Raw genomic sequence first — 18,257 nt, 5'->3', positions numbered from 1 at the left:
AGACTGAACAACTAAGGATTCAGGAGATTTAAGGACACATGGGACCCTTCTCATGAAGGATGGAAAGAATTTCAACAGATCTTGGAAGAGGCTACATTGCAGCCAAATGAAGTTCAGGTCTTGAGATCAGTTCGGGTGGCAGAGGTGAAAAATAATTGGTACTCAATTGCTTATAATGAGGATTCCTGGTATCAAGGTTGGAGATGGTTTAATGGGGCTAAGTAGGACAAAATTAATACCAAAACATTGTATAAAGAAATGTGCAAAGGGGAAATGAATGTCATATATTGTAACAAAGTCTTGAGAATCACTTGGGAAGGGAACGTTTGGAGGAAATGGTGGAATTTGATCTAGGATGCTCTAATCCTAGTGAAATCACGTGTTTCTGTGGAGAGTCTTCCTCCTAGCTTTACCTGTTGGATTTAAGCTTCTTAAAAATAACTTTACTGCTGAAATATGTCCCAAGTGCAAAGTAGCCATAGAAGATGGGAGACATGCCTTCTGGAATGTGTTGCCTTGAGGAGGTTATGGAGGAAGATTGGTAGGTGGGTGGAGGATAACTTAGGAGTGAGAGGGCAATGGTGGGATTGGGTTTTGGCAAAGCTTCATAGAACGACTCATGAGATTGATTTTTTTTTTAATAATTAGGTATCTGTGTTTGTGGGTGATTTGGGTTTTTCGGAATGAACTAATTTTTGGCAAGGGGGGCAAGCAGGGAATAGAGGCCACTGAAATTATGTTTAGAAGTGTACATTTTTGTTGGGCCATGTATTATATCAATATGATGAATAACATAGATTTATTGAGGTCATACAAGCATTACAAGCTGGAATTAGGTAGTATAATCCTGGGAAGGGGAAATACTAATGCATACTGGGCTTGCCTAACATGTTTGAGCATTTGCACAGCAAGTGTATACTTGGGATGATGTTAGAGTGAAATTCCCCAAATATGCACCAAGATCTAGAAGATGGCATCTGAAAGACAGGAAGCTAGAAGAGATATTTATGGCCTTGGTAGAGAACCCAGTGGGAAAGAGGCTAACTGTGAAGATCTGGATTAAAGAAGAGGAGTTTGAACAGCAGTCCACCAAGGGTTTTACTTCTGATGCAGTTCTTATTGCTTGTATGCATCTGGGATATCACTTTTCTTGGGGAAATCCATGTTTTTTTATAGGAGGATGAAATGTAGGAACTAGTATGTGACTTGTTGAATAGGAAGTGGGATTAAGTTTGATGTAATTTTTGTCTTCCAAGTTGTTGAGAGGATAAACTTCTTTGTCTTGTAATTTTATGCATGTACATTTCAATCCCAAGGTAATTTCAAGAAAGGATATAACTTCTTTGTCTTGTACTTTTATGTCCATATATATATATATATATATATATATATATCAATCCTAAGGCAACATTATGCTCTTTTTCTTTGCTTAAAAATTTGTTTTTTATTTCAACCAAAAAAAATTAAGATAGACTTATGTAGTGAGAAACATTGAAATTAATGCTTTAACCTATGATCATAGCTGCTACTTTTTTGACAAGTGTCGAATCATGGTAACCAACTATAGATGTAAAATGTATATGAAAAATCCTTAAAAAAATAAGCAACGAGTCATGTCTGTGTGTGTTGAGAGAGAGAGAGAGAGAGAGAGAGAGAGAGAGAGAGAGAGAGAGAGAGAGAGAGAGAGAGAGAGGATATGGAGAGGAGAGAATAACGAGGGAGAGGGACCCATTTTTTGCGAATTTTTTTTAGAATACATTTCTTTAAAGAAAGCATTACATTATTCTTGGAGACTTATCAACATTATTACTATCACATATGTATAGAGATTACCTTAGGGAAGAAACAAGCTCATGAAAAAGTGATTTCCAAGAATTTTATAGGCGACTATCTGACATTTAAAAGTAAGTTGACAAAGTACCTCAAATTGGAATGAACAATAAAGCCTAGCGTAGTGTGCTTAAAAATATATCACTTTAAATAAAGATAAGCGTGCACTCAAATTGGGATGAACGATAAAGCTTAGTGTAGCATGCTTAAAAACATATGATTTTCAATAAAGATAAGGTTGCATTCAAACAGAGATTTCTCAAATTCAATCGAGAAAAGTACACCAAATGTCGGGTTGTGCGGCTCTCTTTGGGTTGACTGACAGCTTTCTGGTCAAACATACACTAATATCAATTTGGCGACTAATCTACTATTTTTATTACAACCCGGATATGTTGGTTACAACAAGTGGCAAGTTACAAGGACATCTCCACCTTAGCAAGCACGATTTGAACACACAAACTTGGGGAATAACATAATCGCTCTATCTATAGAATTATTTTTGTGTTGACATCATACACTAATATCATACAAGAGATAAGATTGCAAAGTAGGCACAAAATCCAAATGTAGGTGATTGGATTGTAAGGTATCACATTTCGCTTTTATGAGAACGTAGGGATGTGGGCGGCGGCCATGCAGCTACTTTTTTCCGTGTTTTAGGAGTGGGCGGCGGGCCATGCAGCTACTTTTCCGTGTTTTTTGACATGTTCAAAAAGTCATCTGTCATCGTATCGCGAAGGGTTACAAAGAGGGCGAGAGCGAGAGCGCTCGCTTCTGAGCAGGATATGGGGAACCTTCACCCTCTGCGATCTCGTGCGCCCCCTTGTCCTTGAAGTTCCCCTGAAGTTCTCGCACGCTACATCGACCAGCTCATCGCCAGAAGTAACTCTTGGAGGCCTAGGCTTGATACCATACAGGAGGCCAAGTGTAGTAATGCTCTTGATCATCATTCTTCGCTTGCTAAAGCTAGCCCCTCTTCTCAAATAGCCTAAGCTTCCCCTCTTCAAATAGATGTAATTTTTTCAATTTGAAAAAAAAGAGATTTACGACACGTTTTTTTCTATACTTCCATGTATGCATGACAGATCAACATGCTTGGCATGCTTTTCTCTCTCTCTCTCTCTCTCTCTCTCTCTCTCTCCTAAAGTGCTACCCTAAGGAGCATCACCAAGCGAATCATGCCACACAACCACTCTCTCTCTCCTAAAGTGCTACCCTAAGGAGCATCACCAAGCGAATCATGCCACACAACCATGACTTAAGTGAACCCACAGAATAGAGTTGGAAACTACAATGTCACTAAGTGATGCATAGGGCTCAAGTTACACCATCAGAGACAAGGGTTGGTTTTGTTTGGACAAAATCTCTCAAGGGGACATCAGGGGATCTAAATTATGAGGAAACCCATGTAACTATTTCTAAAATGAGTTCAATTCGGCTACTCATTACTTGTCTTTAATTCATACATTGAGTATTTATTAGATGGATAGTATTAATGTGTTTCTTAATGGTAATTAGAAAGAGAGTATATGTATTTAGTATATGGATGTTATTAATGTATTTCTTAATGTCAATTTGAAAGAGGAGTATATATGTAGTAAGCCTTGGGAAGTATTTATGTAATAACCCCAAGGCTATGTGAGAAATGGCAAAGAGCACTACGTCTACATATTAAGAAAGAGATTGTATGCCTTGAAGCAAGCCCCAAGAGCATGGTAGGGTAGGATAGATAATCACTTTAAAGCTCAAGGTTTCCAATATAGGTAATGTAGATTCTACTCTTTACTACAGGGTAAAGGATAAATTATAAAATTATGTGGGTAGGATAGATAAGCACTTTAAAGCTCAAGGTTTCTAAAAGAGGTAATATAGATTACTCTTTACTACATGGTAAAGGATAAATTATAAAATTATGTGGGTTTTGCTTTCGATAGGCGGTAATAATGGATTAGTGGTTGAAGTGAAATTAAAACTTTAAATGGGTTTGAAATAAAAGATATGGAATATCTACCCTACATACTTACATTAAGGGAATAAATATACATGAAGATGGTACCTTCATTTCTTAGAAAAAATACATAAAATCTATTCAATATGAGCAATTGCAAGAGATAGTCTTAACCCTGATGATTTGAATTGCATTCTGATTGAAAAAATGATGATTCTTGAATTTTGGTTGAAAAGCGATAAGCTGAGCAAAACCACAATGAGGATGAATGGGACGAGTTCCTGTGATGATGTTCGTAACTGGAATAACGATAATGACTTCAATAAATCACTATGAGATTAGTGGATTGTGCTGACAGATTGCTACTGTTAACACTTGACCTAGTGAATCAAGTTAAGGGATGACAAATTAAAAACCTGTATAATTGAAATTCCCATGGAGGAATGTTCAGACGAAAATTTCGGTCTAATGGACCATTATTGTGTTAAGTATATGGTATGATCTGAAAGAATTTTCATCTGATGATGAGTTCTATATAAGGGATCTTTATCCCAAGATTCTGTTGGGTTCACCAGACTATACGGAACCCCAGAATCAGTTGGATCTTAAGGGAAAGAGTTATCCTCTAGTTTGCGAGATGAGGACATCTTGTGTTTTTTAAGTGGGGTAGGATGTAACACCCTCCCTCTAGCTTTTGAGGTGTGCAGGTGTAAGAACCTCCCCTTCTGATCTTATAATTATTCCCCTCTCTGAAATAAAAGAAAGATCCCGTTTTGGCCTGGAGAAAGAAAATATCTAGAGAGAGGTAATTCAAAATTAAGATATTTTTGGATATAAAAACCCTCCTAGTGTCTAAAATGGTTTTCCATGAAACAAAAATTCAAAAAGAACTTTTCAATATGCAATTGGAATTAATTGAAAATAGGTATAAAGGACCTTAGCCTAAGGATCCATATTTGTAGAAATTTTTGGATTATGGTCCAATTAAGGTTCCTATGGACCAATAAGATTAATCCAAATGTAGGGAAGAGATAAATTGAAGAATAAAAGAAAAACCTCCCAAAAATGAGTAAATGCTCACATAAGATGAAGAGTGGACTAAGGACCAAAGAAAACAATTAAAAAATAAAATTTTGATACCTCAGTATGGGGATCTCCCCTCATGAAATAGGTACCTTTTTCTCATCATTACCCCCAATTTATAATCAATTAAATGAGATATTTTCATCTCTCCTCTCTCCTATTTCAAAACTAGATCCAAAAAGTAAGCTGAACTGACCCAAAAATGATCAAAAATTGACCAAACTGATCTGGAAAATTCTAGAATCAGTTTGCTTGGTTAGAGGCTCACCTTTCCTATAAATAGAAGCCTCTCTCTTTGTAAAAGCTAAATGGTGTTTATGCACTGTTACTCTGCTCTTGTCCTGGAGCTATTTACATTGAGTTTTTTAATAATTCAATTGTTTTTTGCTTAATCCTCTCCAAAGTGAATTGGTGGCCACTCTTGCTTCAAACAAGAGTAGAACCCTCAATCCCTCAAGCCAAAGGAGAGCTTACAAGCTCTATGTAAGTTAATTTTATTACTTGTTTAATTTTAAATCTATGGTTTTCTTGATTTTTATGTTTTTCAGTTGATTGAATTAAATTCAAATGCTATGCCTTTGAGGAAAAGGCCACCCCCTTCTCTTCTTTACATTCCAGCCTTTCTTAATCCTAGAAAGATTAACTAAGGGATTAATTAAACTCTTCTTCTTGTTTACTCTCTTGAATTTATAAAATTGTGTAGATTAGAGTTCTATGAGTTTAGTTTGGGTTAATTTAAGTTAAAAATAAAATGATAAAAATGAAAAATGGTAAGCCATACAAAGGAGGTTATGGCAAAATTTTTCAGAATTTTGTGAAAATAAAGTTGTTTTATGTTATTCCAAAAGAGTAATTCCCACCATTTTTGCATCTAAAAGAAATATTTTCTAGTTACTCCATGTACATATTCACCTATGAATATGCATGGATATCACTGATATTAATTATTAAATTTGATTTTTATGCGTAGAAAGATGCATAAAGGATTTTTTTAATACAAAAGTGTTACTCATTAAATTTGATTTTTATGCATGGAAAGATGCATAAAGGATTTTTTTTTAAATTACAAAAGTGTTATTCTCATTAAATTTGATTTTTATGCATAGAAAGATGCATATAGGATTTTATTAAATTATAAAAGTGTTATTCTCATTAAATTTGATTTTTATGTATAGAAAGATACATAAAGGAAAATTTGTTTATTACAAAAGTGTTATTCTTATTAAATTTGATTTTTATGCTTAGAAACATGCATAAAGGAATTTTTTTAATTACAAAAGTGTTATTCTCATTAAATTTGATTTTTATGCATAGAAAGATGCATAAAGGATTTTTTTAATTACAAAAGTGTTATTCTCATTAAATTTGATTTTTATGCATAGAAAGATGCATAAAGGAAATTTTTTAATTACAAAAGTGTTATTCTCATTAAATTTGATTTTATGCATAAATAGATACATAAAAGGATTTTTTTTAATATAAAAGAGTTATTTCCACAGAAGTTGATTTTTATGCATAAATCCATGCATAAAGAATTTTTATATCAAAATTAGAATTCTCTTAAATTCTATGAGTATTTGATAAATGAATAATTAAATACTCTAAGAGAGAAATTTCTATCATTTTGTATTCACACAGATTGTAAAAAGAGAATTCAAAAAATCTATCGAGATCGAAATATTCAGATAAATGATTAATTTAATCCTCATTGGAATTCGTAACTAATTTAGAAATCAGTTAAGTGAATATTCAAAGGAAGAAATTCAGTAAAATAGTAACTGAATTATCAAACCTTTTTGAGAAAGATATAGCAGGAAAAATCTTATCCGACCCGAACCTTGAATCAAACTATGACCAAGACCAAACTCTTTCGTCAGTTTCGAGCAAAGAAGGTGTGACCAGTTTAGAAAAATCTACTCAAAACTCCCGCCAGATGTGAAACTAAGTTTGAGACCCTTCGAATTGATATGTGGATCAAGGTTATAGAATTCGAGGAATTCTGGTATGAAATTCAGAACTTCGATCAAGAAGTTTTGGGGATACTTATTCAAGAAATACTCCTTGTATTCAAAAGAAAATCAAACTGAAAACTTGCATAGAATAGATGTAATGAGATACGATGTGAATCAGATAGATGTGAATGAATGGATATAGATGTGTATGTGTTAAATGGATGTGAATGTGTATGTGAAGAATGGATGTGAATGTGTATGTGAAAAATGGATGTGAGTGTGTATGTGAAGAATGGATATGGATGTGTATGTGAAGAATGGATCTGAATGTGTATATAAAGAATGGATGTGAATGTGTATGTGAAGAATGGATGTGAATGTGTATGTGAAGACTGGATATGGATGTATATGTGAAGAATCGGATGTGAATGTGATGTGACATGAATATATGTGGATGTAAAGTGAAAGATATGAATGTATGGATAGATGTGAGTAGTCATACATGTGAACGATTGGATGGATGTGGATGAATGAGATGAGATGTGTATGAATGAGATATGATGTGGATAGAAGGGATGTGATATAATGTGGATAGAATGCATGTGATGGGATGGTTATGAGAATGAATGTGGTGGATATGAATAAATGAATGTGATGGATGTGAATAGATGTGATGTGATGTGAATCGGGATGTGAATGAATGAGATGTGAATCGGGATGTGAGTGAATGAGATGTGATGTGATGTGAATCGGGATGTGAATGAATGAGATGTGAATCGGGATGTGAGTGAATGAGATGTGATGTAAATTGGGATAGATGTGATATGTGATATAAATGAATATGATGTCATGAGATGTGGATATGGGTAGATGTGAGTGATGAGATCTAATGCGGATAAATGAGAAAAGATGTAATGAGAATGGAAATACATATAAAATAAATGAGGATTGATGTGGAACAATGTGGAAAGACGAGAGTTCGTTATAGAAATTGTATTTATGACCTGTTTTTAAATGACTGTTTTATGTCAAAAATACTAGGGAAGCATTTTGATCGTCTTGTGAATGAGGTTGTGGAGACCTATCTGATAAAGTTGCAATAGTTGATGGAGAGTCAACGGAGGACGTCTTGCGTAGTAAGGTCGGCCGAGGTCTTGACCAGCCTCAGTTCAATTTAAATGGTGAGCTTCCGATACGGTGGATGAGGGACCAAGGAAGTGGCCTATGAGTGAAGCACTAGGTGACCTGCGAAGGATCCTAGAGAGGGTGTTGTGACCATATACGGTGCTCGGGCTCTGGGTCGCCAAAGATACCCACACATACATCGTGAAAGATATTGGAACAAGGAGTAAGAGTTGTTTTCTAAATTCGGGGATGGATCTGGTTGGTTGATTTTGCTGGTCCTCAACGGATGAGTCCATGGCTCTTTTATATGGATCTGTTGGTTGATATTGATGATCTTCCACAGAGATTCCATTTTGATTTTTATAAGTGAATATACTGCCGGGTACTATGAGCTAGAAACTATTAAAAAGGCCCCTGAGTGGATAGGTGGTTCACGAGCGTTCTGGTTGCCAATGATGCCATAAGTACGTCGATGAAGGAAAAATTAAAAATTAGGATTCAAAAGGATATTTTGGAAGATTATGATCAATGATACTATAGTTTCATTTAAAGATTGTTTTAAAGACAGCTGAATCTATGAGAAAGGCAATTTCATATTGGGTGTGTAAGTGGTGTGACTAGTTTTAAGTTTTCATGAATATCCGGCTAGGGGGACTGGGAACTCTTTTCCCTAGTACCTGGGACAAAATCTAACCAAATTTTTAAATGGATCCCATCACTACAGTGGTTGGGTGCTTGGCTAACCCACGGGACTGGATGGGGTTAGGCTGGACTGTTGGATCCCTAAAATGAGACTCAATTCTGTTAAGGTACGATAGATGAAGTAAATCTCGGATAAAAATTGTTCTATGGAAAAGAATCAACGGCTGTGTCTCTCAATGAGGAAAAAAGCATTGGTCTCTACGATCCAAGTGAAATCTTTTCCTTGATCTAACTATGGGACTTACGGGTTAGATCAGATCAGTTTAATTAGTTAAGGCTTTTATCTACGTTAGAGTAAAAATATCCTAGAGGAATCGCCCGTGTTTTCCGGGCGAGAGAAGTTTTTTCGGATTTGGTTTTGGAAGAACCGAGGGATTAGTCTCTTGTTCGGATATACGTGGGCGAGGCCCCGAGTGAGGGACCCTGCCCCGCACAAGAAGTGCTACTTCCGCTGCTAGCACCCCTGAATTCATTGTGCGGTGGGGACAGGGATCTTTCATGTTTGAATAATAATGAAAAGAAACTAAAAACATAAGTTTTTGAAACCATACCAAATAAGAGACTCCAGACCATGTGCTTCTTTTCTTAGAGCTGTAACAATTACTGATGCAGCTTGGCTAGTGTTATGAAAGATCACAAATCTCCACATATTCGATTTTGTTACCACTTTAAAATTTTATAACATCTTTTGAATTTCTTGATAGATATATGCTCTCTCATCATTCGTAGAACCACTCTTATTTAAGCCATATGGGATATCAGCAATAACAAGATTGTAATCTTTCTTTGGAATGATATTCTGAAGATTATTTACATCCCCACAAATACTTTATAGGATGCTGCTTTACTTTCCTATCCAAATCTCCCTCAACGGCTGGGGAAAAGAAGCCTGTTTGACGCTTTAAATGTTATTTTTAAAATCTCCCTCACGGCTGGGGAAAAGAAGCCCTGTTTTATGGTTTACATAATGCTTAATGATTTGTGTAATGCGTAATGATTTGCATTTAGTGAGCTACATATACATGTTATCCTGCTAGATGGAGCCTCTCAATCTTGAAGAGAGAATAGCATGTCCACGCATGCGATGTAAGTACCAAATATTTCAAAAACGAAGGATTTGCAACCAGCATATTCATGACACTGGCATATTTCCAATGGAGCGCTTACAAAATTTACGGTTTCAATCGTACAACCAAGCAAGTGTGCAACCACATCTTGATAACATTGCGCCTATGAATTCTCGTCCCCAACAAAGGATGAGAATATCGAAGGAGGGAGTGACAGATGGAACTCAATTAATAGCATCCGAGGGAATGGAAGAAGGTCCAATGGAGGAAATGTTGGATGCCTTTCTCGAGCAACAAGAAGGTGTCTTCGAGGAGCATGAACATGAAGATCATCAACCACGACATTCTCAACGGTCAAATTATGAACCACAGGAAGAGGCCATGCGTAAACTTGTATGCCTTCCACTATACAATGGTGCCAAGATATTTGTATTGCGTGCATCTCTTACGATGCTAAATTTACAGTCAATTTTTGGATGGTCTAATACAAGTGTCACTGAACTCTTCAAGTAAGTGATTTATGGAGATTATACCTAATGTTAGAATGATAAATTTTCAACTTGTATTTGACTAAATCTTAATAGTAACCATCAGATATTGCCATACTTGCAGGCTTTTGAAAGACTAGATATTGCCATACTTGCAGGCTTTTGAAAGACCAGATATTGCCATATGGCAATGAGATGCCTCCATCTCGTGCAGATGCCAAGAAGTTATTGAAATCCATAGGCATGGATTACAATAATATTCATGCTTGTTGCAATGATTGTATTCTCTTCCGCCATGAATACGAGCATTTGCAAGAATGTCCCCATTGTGGCTCTAACAGATATAGAGAAGATGTTCAGGGGGAAGCTGTCCCAGTAAAGGTTCTTAGGCACTTTCCAATCATCCCAAGAATAAAAAGCATGTTCAGGTGCAAATCTATAGCAAGCTTGATGACATGGCATGCCACAACGCGATCCACAGATGAAGTGATGCGTGTGCCTGCTGATTCACCCGCATGGAGACACATTGAAGAGAAATGGCCAGCTTTTAGGGAAGATCCTCATAACCTCCATCTTGGCCTAGCAATGGATGGTGTAAACCCTTTTGGTTTACGGAGCTCTTCATGGAGCACATGGCCTGTTTGCCTTGTGAATTATAATCTTCCGCCATGGTTAGCAATAAAGAAAGGTCATTTGTTACTCTCATTAATAGTTCCAGGAAAGTATAAGGTGAAGAACATGGATGTATATTTGGCACCACTTATTGATGAGTTACGCACCTTGTGGAACGGAATTGAAGTGAAGGACATGTCAAAGCAGCAGAGTGGCAAAAGACTTGCAACTGTGCAAGGTATTCTCATGTGGACAATGCATGATTGGCCTGGCTATGGAGAATGCTCAAGTTTGTCTATATCAAGTTATAATGCATGTCCTCTATGTGGTTCTCGACTTGATTCAAGATACTCAAAAGCATTACGAAAGAATGTCTACTAAGGACATGTTAGGTATCTTCCAGAAAATCATGAATTGCAGGATGGTAATCTAGGAAGACCTCCTCCAAGTGCACTGAAGGCAAGCGATTGGAAGCTCAAATGGGAGGAATGTGGCAACTTGGCATGTCCTGGGATGAAGAGGCTCTCTATCTTTCACCAACTCCCCTATTGGGGTGATCTTCTTATAAACCATTTGCTTGACCCGATGCATATTTTCAAGAATGTAGCTGACATTCTGTGGAACTTCTTTGTCTTGTACTTTTATGTCCATATATATACATATATATAGATATATATATGTATGTATCAATCCTAAGGCAACATTATGCTCTTTTTCTTTGCTTAAAAATTTGTTTTTTATTTCAACCAAAAAAAGATAGACTTATGTAGTGAGAAACATTGAAATTAATGCTTTAACCTATGATCATAGCTGCTACTTTTTTGATAAGTTTCGAATCATGGTAACCAACTATAGATGTAAAATGTATATGAAAAATCCTTAAAAAATAAAGCAACAAGTCATGTCTGTGTGTGTTGAGAGAGAGAGAGAGAGAGAGAGAGAGAGAGAGAGAGAGAGGATATGGAGAGGAGAGAATAACGAGGGAGAGGGACCCATTTTTTGAGAATTTTTTTAGAATACATTTCTTTAAAGAAAGCATTACATTATTCTTGGAGACTTATCAACATCATTACTATCACATATGTATAGAGATTACCTTAGGGAAGAAACAAGCTCATGAAAAAGTGATTCTCAAGAATTTTATAGGCGACTATCTAACATTTAAAAGAAAGTTGACAAAGTACCTCAAATTGGGATGAACAATAAAGCCTAGCGTAGTGTGCTTAAAAATATATCACTTTAAATAAAGATAAGCGTGCACTCAAATTGGGATGAACAATAAAGCTTAGTGTAGCATGCTTTAAAACATATCATTTTCAGTAAAGATAAGGTTGCATTCAAACAGAGATTTCTCAATTTCAATCGAGAAAAATACACCAAATGCCGGGTTGTGCGGCTCTCTTTGGGTTGACTGAGAGCTTTTTGGTCAAACATACACTAATATCAATTTAGTGACTAATCTACTATTTTTATTACAACCCGGATATGTTGGTTACAACACCTAGCAAGTTACAAGGACATCTCCACCTTAGCAAGCACGATTTGAACACACAAACTTGGGGAATAACATAATAGCTCTATCTATAGAATTATTTTTGTGTTGACATCATACACTAATATCATACAAGAGATAAGATTGCAAAGTAGGCACAAAATCCAAATGTAGGTGATTAGATTTGATTGGATTGTAAGGTATCACATTTCGCTTTTATGAGAACGTAGGGATGGTGGGCGGCGGCCATGCAGCTACTTTTTTCCGTGTTTTAGGAGTGGGCGGCGAGCCATGCAGCTACTTTTTTCCGTGTTTTTTGACATGTTCAAAAAGTCATGTGTCAAAGAGGGCGAGAGCGAGAGCGAGAGCGAGAGCGAGAGCGCTCGCTTCTGAGCAGGATATGGGGAACCTTCACCCTCTGCGATCTCGTGCGCCCCCTTGTCCTTCTTCCATCAGAATTGTGCTTGCCAATGGCAACATGCAGGAGCTCCACGACACCGTAGCCGCGTCGGAGCTCGTAGCCCAAAACCCTAATTTCTTTGTCTGTCACGCAAGCTCCCTCCGCGTCGGCAAACGCCCTTGTCCTCTCCAGCCCAACGCTCAGCTCGAGCCCGGCCACCTCTACTACCTCCTCCCCATGCGAGTTTTCCAATCAAGGCTCGCTTGGTCTCACATCTGCATTTTGGCAAGCAAAGCTTCTCTGCGCCGGCGCCGATCGACGGCGCACACGCGTTCAAGATCAGCCAAGAGGGCTGTGGCCTGCTCGCAGACTTTACACTGTGTTCAGGAACGAGGCCACACCCTGCAGATCACCACCACCTTGCACTATCTGGGGAAATTGCGTGAAGAGGGGATCCTTGAATCTGTGCTAAGGGCGCCCCAAGTCAACGTTTGTGATTCCCCTGAAGTTCTCGCACGCTACATCGACCAGCTCATCGCCAGAAGTAACTCTTGGAGGCCTAGGCTTGATACCATACAGGAGGCCAGTAATGCTGTTGATCATTGCTAAAGCTAGCCCCTCTTCTCAAATATCCTAAGCTTCAACCATACTCAGTCATGTCCTCACATGTACTCATAGACACTCGTTTTGGGATTCTCAATATCCCAAGGTGCTCCAGCAAGTGCTCCAACATAGGTTTCATGAAAAGTTTATATCCTCCTTTATTTTTTCCTTTACCATGTCTACTTGTAGGCTTTTGCTATGTAAAACAGCAGAGGTATTGGATTTGAATGTAAGGTTTGTACTACCTCAACTCTATATAATAGTTTTCAATCAACATACTTTTGCATGTAAAGTTTGCACTAGCTCAACCCCTCTTCTATATAATAGTTTTCAATCAGCATACTCAATATCACATCTTGCATTCATCCATCCAATTTCTTTGCTTAGTGTATTGGTAATGTTTACTTTCAACATTGTGCCTCACAACACAACAATTTATTGTGTACATATTGATGGGCATGCTTCTATATATGTATAGTCATAATCTACTAGCAATTTAGATAAGGCACCAAAGAGTTCTTTTTTGGCCCAATTAATTACAATACCTCAAGCTTTTGTTCAGAAATTTGCATACATAAACTAATTGATGCTTTTTTTTTTGTTCAAGGTTTGAATAAATAGATGTAATTTTTTCTATTTGAAAAAAAGAGATTTACGACACGTTTTTTTCTATACTTCCATGTATGCATGACAGATCCACATGCTTGGCATGCTTCTCTCTCTCTCTCTCTCTCTCTCTCTCTCCCCCTCTCAAAGTGCTACCCTAAGTGATGCATAGGGCTCAAGTTACACCATCAGAGACAAGGGTTGGTTTTGTCTAGACAAAATCTCTCAAGGGGACATCAGGGGATCTGAATTATGAGGAAACCTATGTAACTATTTCTATAATGAGTTCAATTAGGCTACTCATTACTTGTCTTTGATTCATACATTGAGTATTTATTAGATGGATAGTATTAATGTATTTCTTAATGGTAATTAGAAAGAGAGTATATGGATTTTATTAATGTATTTCTTAATGTCAATTTGAAAGAGGAGTATATATGTAGGAAGCCTTGGGAAGTATTTATGTAATAACCCCAAGGCTATGTGAGAAATGGCAAAGAGCACTAAGTCTACATATTAAGAAAGAGATTGTATGCCTTGAAGCAAGCCCCATGACATTAAGAAAGAGGAGTATATATGTAGTAATCCTTGGGAAGTATTTATGTAATAACCCCAAGGCTATGTGAGAAATGGCAAAGAGCACTAAGTCTACATATTAAGAAAGAGATTGTATGCCTTGAAGCAAGCCCCAAGAGCATGGTAGGGTAGGATAGATAATCACTTTAAAGCTCAAGGTTTCCAATAGAGGTAATGTAGATTCTCCTCTTTACTACATGGTAAAGGATAAATTATAAAATTATGTGGGTAGGATAGATAAGCACTTTAAAGCTCAAGGTTTCTAAAAGAGGTAATATAGATTACTCTTTACTACATGGTAAAGGATAAATTATAAAATTATGTGGGTTTTGCTTTATGATCATGACCGATTTTGATAGGCGGTAATAATGGATTAGTGGTTGAAGTGAAATTAAAACTTTAAATGGGTTTCAAATAAAAGATATGGAGTATTAACCCTACATACTTACATTAAGGTAATAAATATGGAGTCCAACTTAGAAACAAAGAAAAACCTGTTGTTGGAAATGCACTTCAAAGAGAAAAAAAAGACTATTTTTGAGAAACCCTATATATCTAGAGATTACCCACTTCTCTGCCCTTACAAGTGTCCAAAACATGTCCACAAACATAGTGTCCAAAAAGTGAGTGTAGCAAAGGTGTATCTCACTAGTCAAAAGGGCTCACAATGGGCCTATTCTCGTAGTCTACATCCCCCTTTTCCACATGCCACTTCTCTCAACTCTTGCCCTTTTACTAGATGAAGCCTACACAAGAGGAACAACCAAGGCATCCATTGTAGAGGTGTTTGAGTTAAAGGAGAAACAAAGCCTTCCAGAGGCTCGACAAGCTCTCATGAGGAGAGATGTCCCACACCCTATCTTCAATACAGGACAATTTAATGAGTGCTCATTTCCTAAAGCATTCTAAATATATTCTTATTTGCAAGCCAAACTTTAAGTAATATAATGATATACAAAATATGTCCACAAACATAGTGTCCAAAAAGTGAGTGTAGAAAAGGTGTATCTCACTAGTCAAAAGGGCTCACAATGGGCCTACTCTCATAGTCTACATCCCCCTTTTCCACATGCCACTCCTCAAATCTTGCCCTTTTACTAGCTGAAGCCTACACAAGAGGGACAACCAAAGCATCCATTATAGAGGCATTTGAGTTAAAGGAGAAACAAGGCCTTCTAGAGGCTTGACAAGCTCTTATGAGGAGAGTTGTCCCACACACAAGACCTCTTGCCACACATAATAACTCTAGGATACATAAGAATATTGCTCTCCAAGCCACCGCAAATAGGCAGTGATGATGGTGTAATAATCCTATAGACATCTGGTATTTAATATGTCCAGACATCATCCGATGGTATAATCTCATGCTTGTCAAATAGATACTGACTATCTCCAATAAACAAGTTGAGCCTCCCTGTCTAACACTTCACAAAAATCAATTGCAAGCATCCAACAATGTCTTAGTGCCTCAGTGTATTCATAAATAGGTCACACTAGTTTCAATATGTTTATCTACAATTCATTGCTTAGTAGTGAGATTGAAGCCAAATAATAGCAAAAGTAATCCCAGACACTTCAATCATGCAAAATGTATTTCAGATAACGAGTGTTTGATAGTTAGGGTTCAAGTGTCATGCACTCTCTAATTCATGTGGCATATCCATAAGGGAGCTTGTCATGCATGACAACTCACCTAACCACCTCAAGATCCTACACTCTAATGTGGCACTCCATCCAATTAAGGCAAGGGCTTACAAGACAACACCACATATTTTTTTTAATTAGAATGCACCAACAATATCAAACGTAGAGAACGCCAAACCAAATATAGGACATAAAAGAACCAACCACCCGCTATATACCAAGCTCACTACATAACATGCATGCCATGCTTGAAATGCTCCTCGCTCAATCTATTCTATGGTGGAATCCCTCCTCTAGTCTGTATGCTTTCACCACTTGGGAAGTCTAGCATAACAAAGTCTGTTGCCCACTTCACCTTTCCCCACATCTTCATGTATTCCTTAGTTAGAGCTACAATGGACAAGAATAACTCATGTATCTTGGCATAGACATCGTTGTTATTACAAATAGAGAAACAACGCCCCATCTCAACATAGTCTCCCACCACATGACCATATCTAATGAGGGCAAGAATAGGCATAGGCATAGGCATAGGCATCATTCTTCCTACCGATAGAGAAATGACACCCCATCTCAATAGTCTCCCACCACACAACTGTATCTAATGGGAGATCCATGAGCCAATGCAACATCTAGAGATAGTGGATAGCAATAAACATAGTGGGCATCAACCTTTTCTAAGGCTATAATGTCTGCACAAACCAATGCAAAATGAGAATCACACAAATCTTTAGCCCATGCCACCAATAAAATGTTAACTCAAGTCTACTAATTGTTTGAAAACACATACCATCACCTTTCCCATGGATCTCTTCAGTAGCACCTAGTGATGTTGTGAGTCGAGTCATCATCATCCTCAATAACTATCCATGACAAATAAATGCAGCATTCTTCACCACATTTAATATATGCAACATAGGTCTAAGTAACTACCTAGGTTTATTATATGGCATGCACACACAAAACCTTCTATCATTTCTTTCTTTGTTGGCTCCTTCCCTCCTTTTGTTGCTCTTATCTTCTCTAGAGTTTCTACCGAGGCTCGTTTCTTTGTAGCATGCAACATGTACATATCCCTCTCCGTTTTGTAAGAACCTATCTAGGGGTAAAGTCTATCCACCAAGGGAAATTAGCCAACTCCCAATGGTGAGAGAGACCATGCATGCTGTTAGGATACATAGAAGTCAAAGGCTGAGAGATTTCTTTCCACCTTGTGCATTTCTTGAGGCATACAATACATCGAGCGAGAAAAACCGAGCAAGGCCCAAAATCAAGCGATGGTAAAAAACCCTATTGTGCTCTATCTCATTTTAGTCTTCATAATATTTCTCAAATTCATTTTAGTGTCCTCATTTTAGTCTTCGCAATATATTTTAAAATCATTTTAGTCTTCTCCATTCAATACGTAGTCCCAAATGGCCCATACTCGGAGCACAAAAATAGAGTCTATACAAGATGAAGCAATCAGCCCTTTCCCACCATACAAGCATGTGTTTTCCAAGCACTAACTCATATCGACATTCTACCAGCACATGTGACAGCCACAAACCAAAAAAATAAACCAAATGGGAATCAAAGTGTACATAGCATAACATCTATGATAGCAAACACGTCATTCAAAATGACGGTTGTAAGCATACAATCCAACCCTCCTCACTCTCATCATATCCACGAACAAAAAAAAACCAAATAGAATTCAAAGTGTAAATATCATGACATCAAAGATAGCAAACACATCATTGAGAGGATGGAGTGGATGGTTGTAGCACACTATCTAGCCCTCCTCACACTCATCATCCACATAAAAGCACGATTGTTGATGACATGCTCATGTCATCCTTTCATACTTCTTGTCAGCAACCATTCTTTTAGCCTCAGCCACTATAAGAGAATCATTGTTTTTTGACGCTTAGTTTCCATGCCTGGTCGCATCGTCGATATGTGTGTCAAAATATGCATGGAAAAGGACGTCAAAATATGCGTCGAAATAATGTAGTCGGAATATGCATCGAAATATGCGTCGAAATAACAGTCAATTTTTTTAAAAAAAAATTGAATTTATATATAATATTTTCTAGTTTCCATCCTGGGGTGTGTTTTAGCCTTCTCTTTCTACCTCTTTGCAA

At 37.2% G+C, this 18,257-nt stretch overlaps 1 protein-coding gene across 1 annotated transcript; it reads left to right on the top strand.

Moving 5' to 3' along the window:
• The first annotated feature begins 12,534 nt into the window (after positions 1–12,534).
• On the top strand, positions 12,535–13,591 carry LOC147630459 (uncharacterized). The gene has a single exon (XM_086810816.1). It carries the CDS (start codon positions 12,535–12,537, stop codon positions 13,309–13,311), a length of 777 nt encoding a protein of 258 aa, XP_086666942.1. The 3' UTR covers positions 13,312–13,591.
• Positions 13,592–18,257: the final 4,666 nt, after the last annotated feature.

Source organism: Cibotium barometz, chromosome 16 (assembly GCF_041138505.1).
Source record: "Cibotium barometz isolate CiBa-2024 chromosome 16, ASM4113850v1, whole genome shotgun sequence".
In the NCBI taxonomy this organism is placed as follows: Eukaryota; Viridiplantae; Streptophyta; class Polypodiopsida; order Cyatheales; family Cibotiaceae; genus Cibotium; species Cibotium barometz.
The sequence above is the reverse complement of the archived record's forward strand: the minus strand, read 5'-3'. Positions and strand labels throughout refer to the sequence as shown.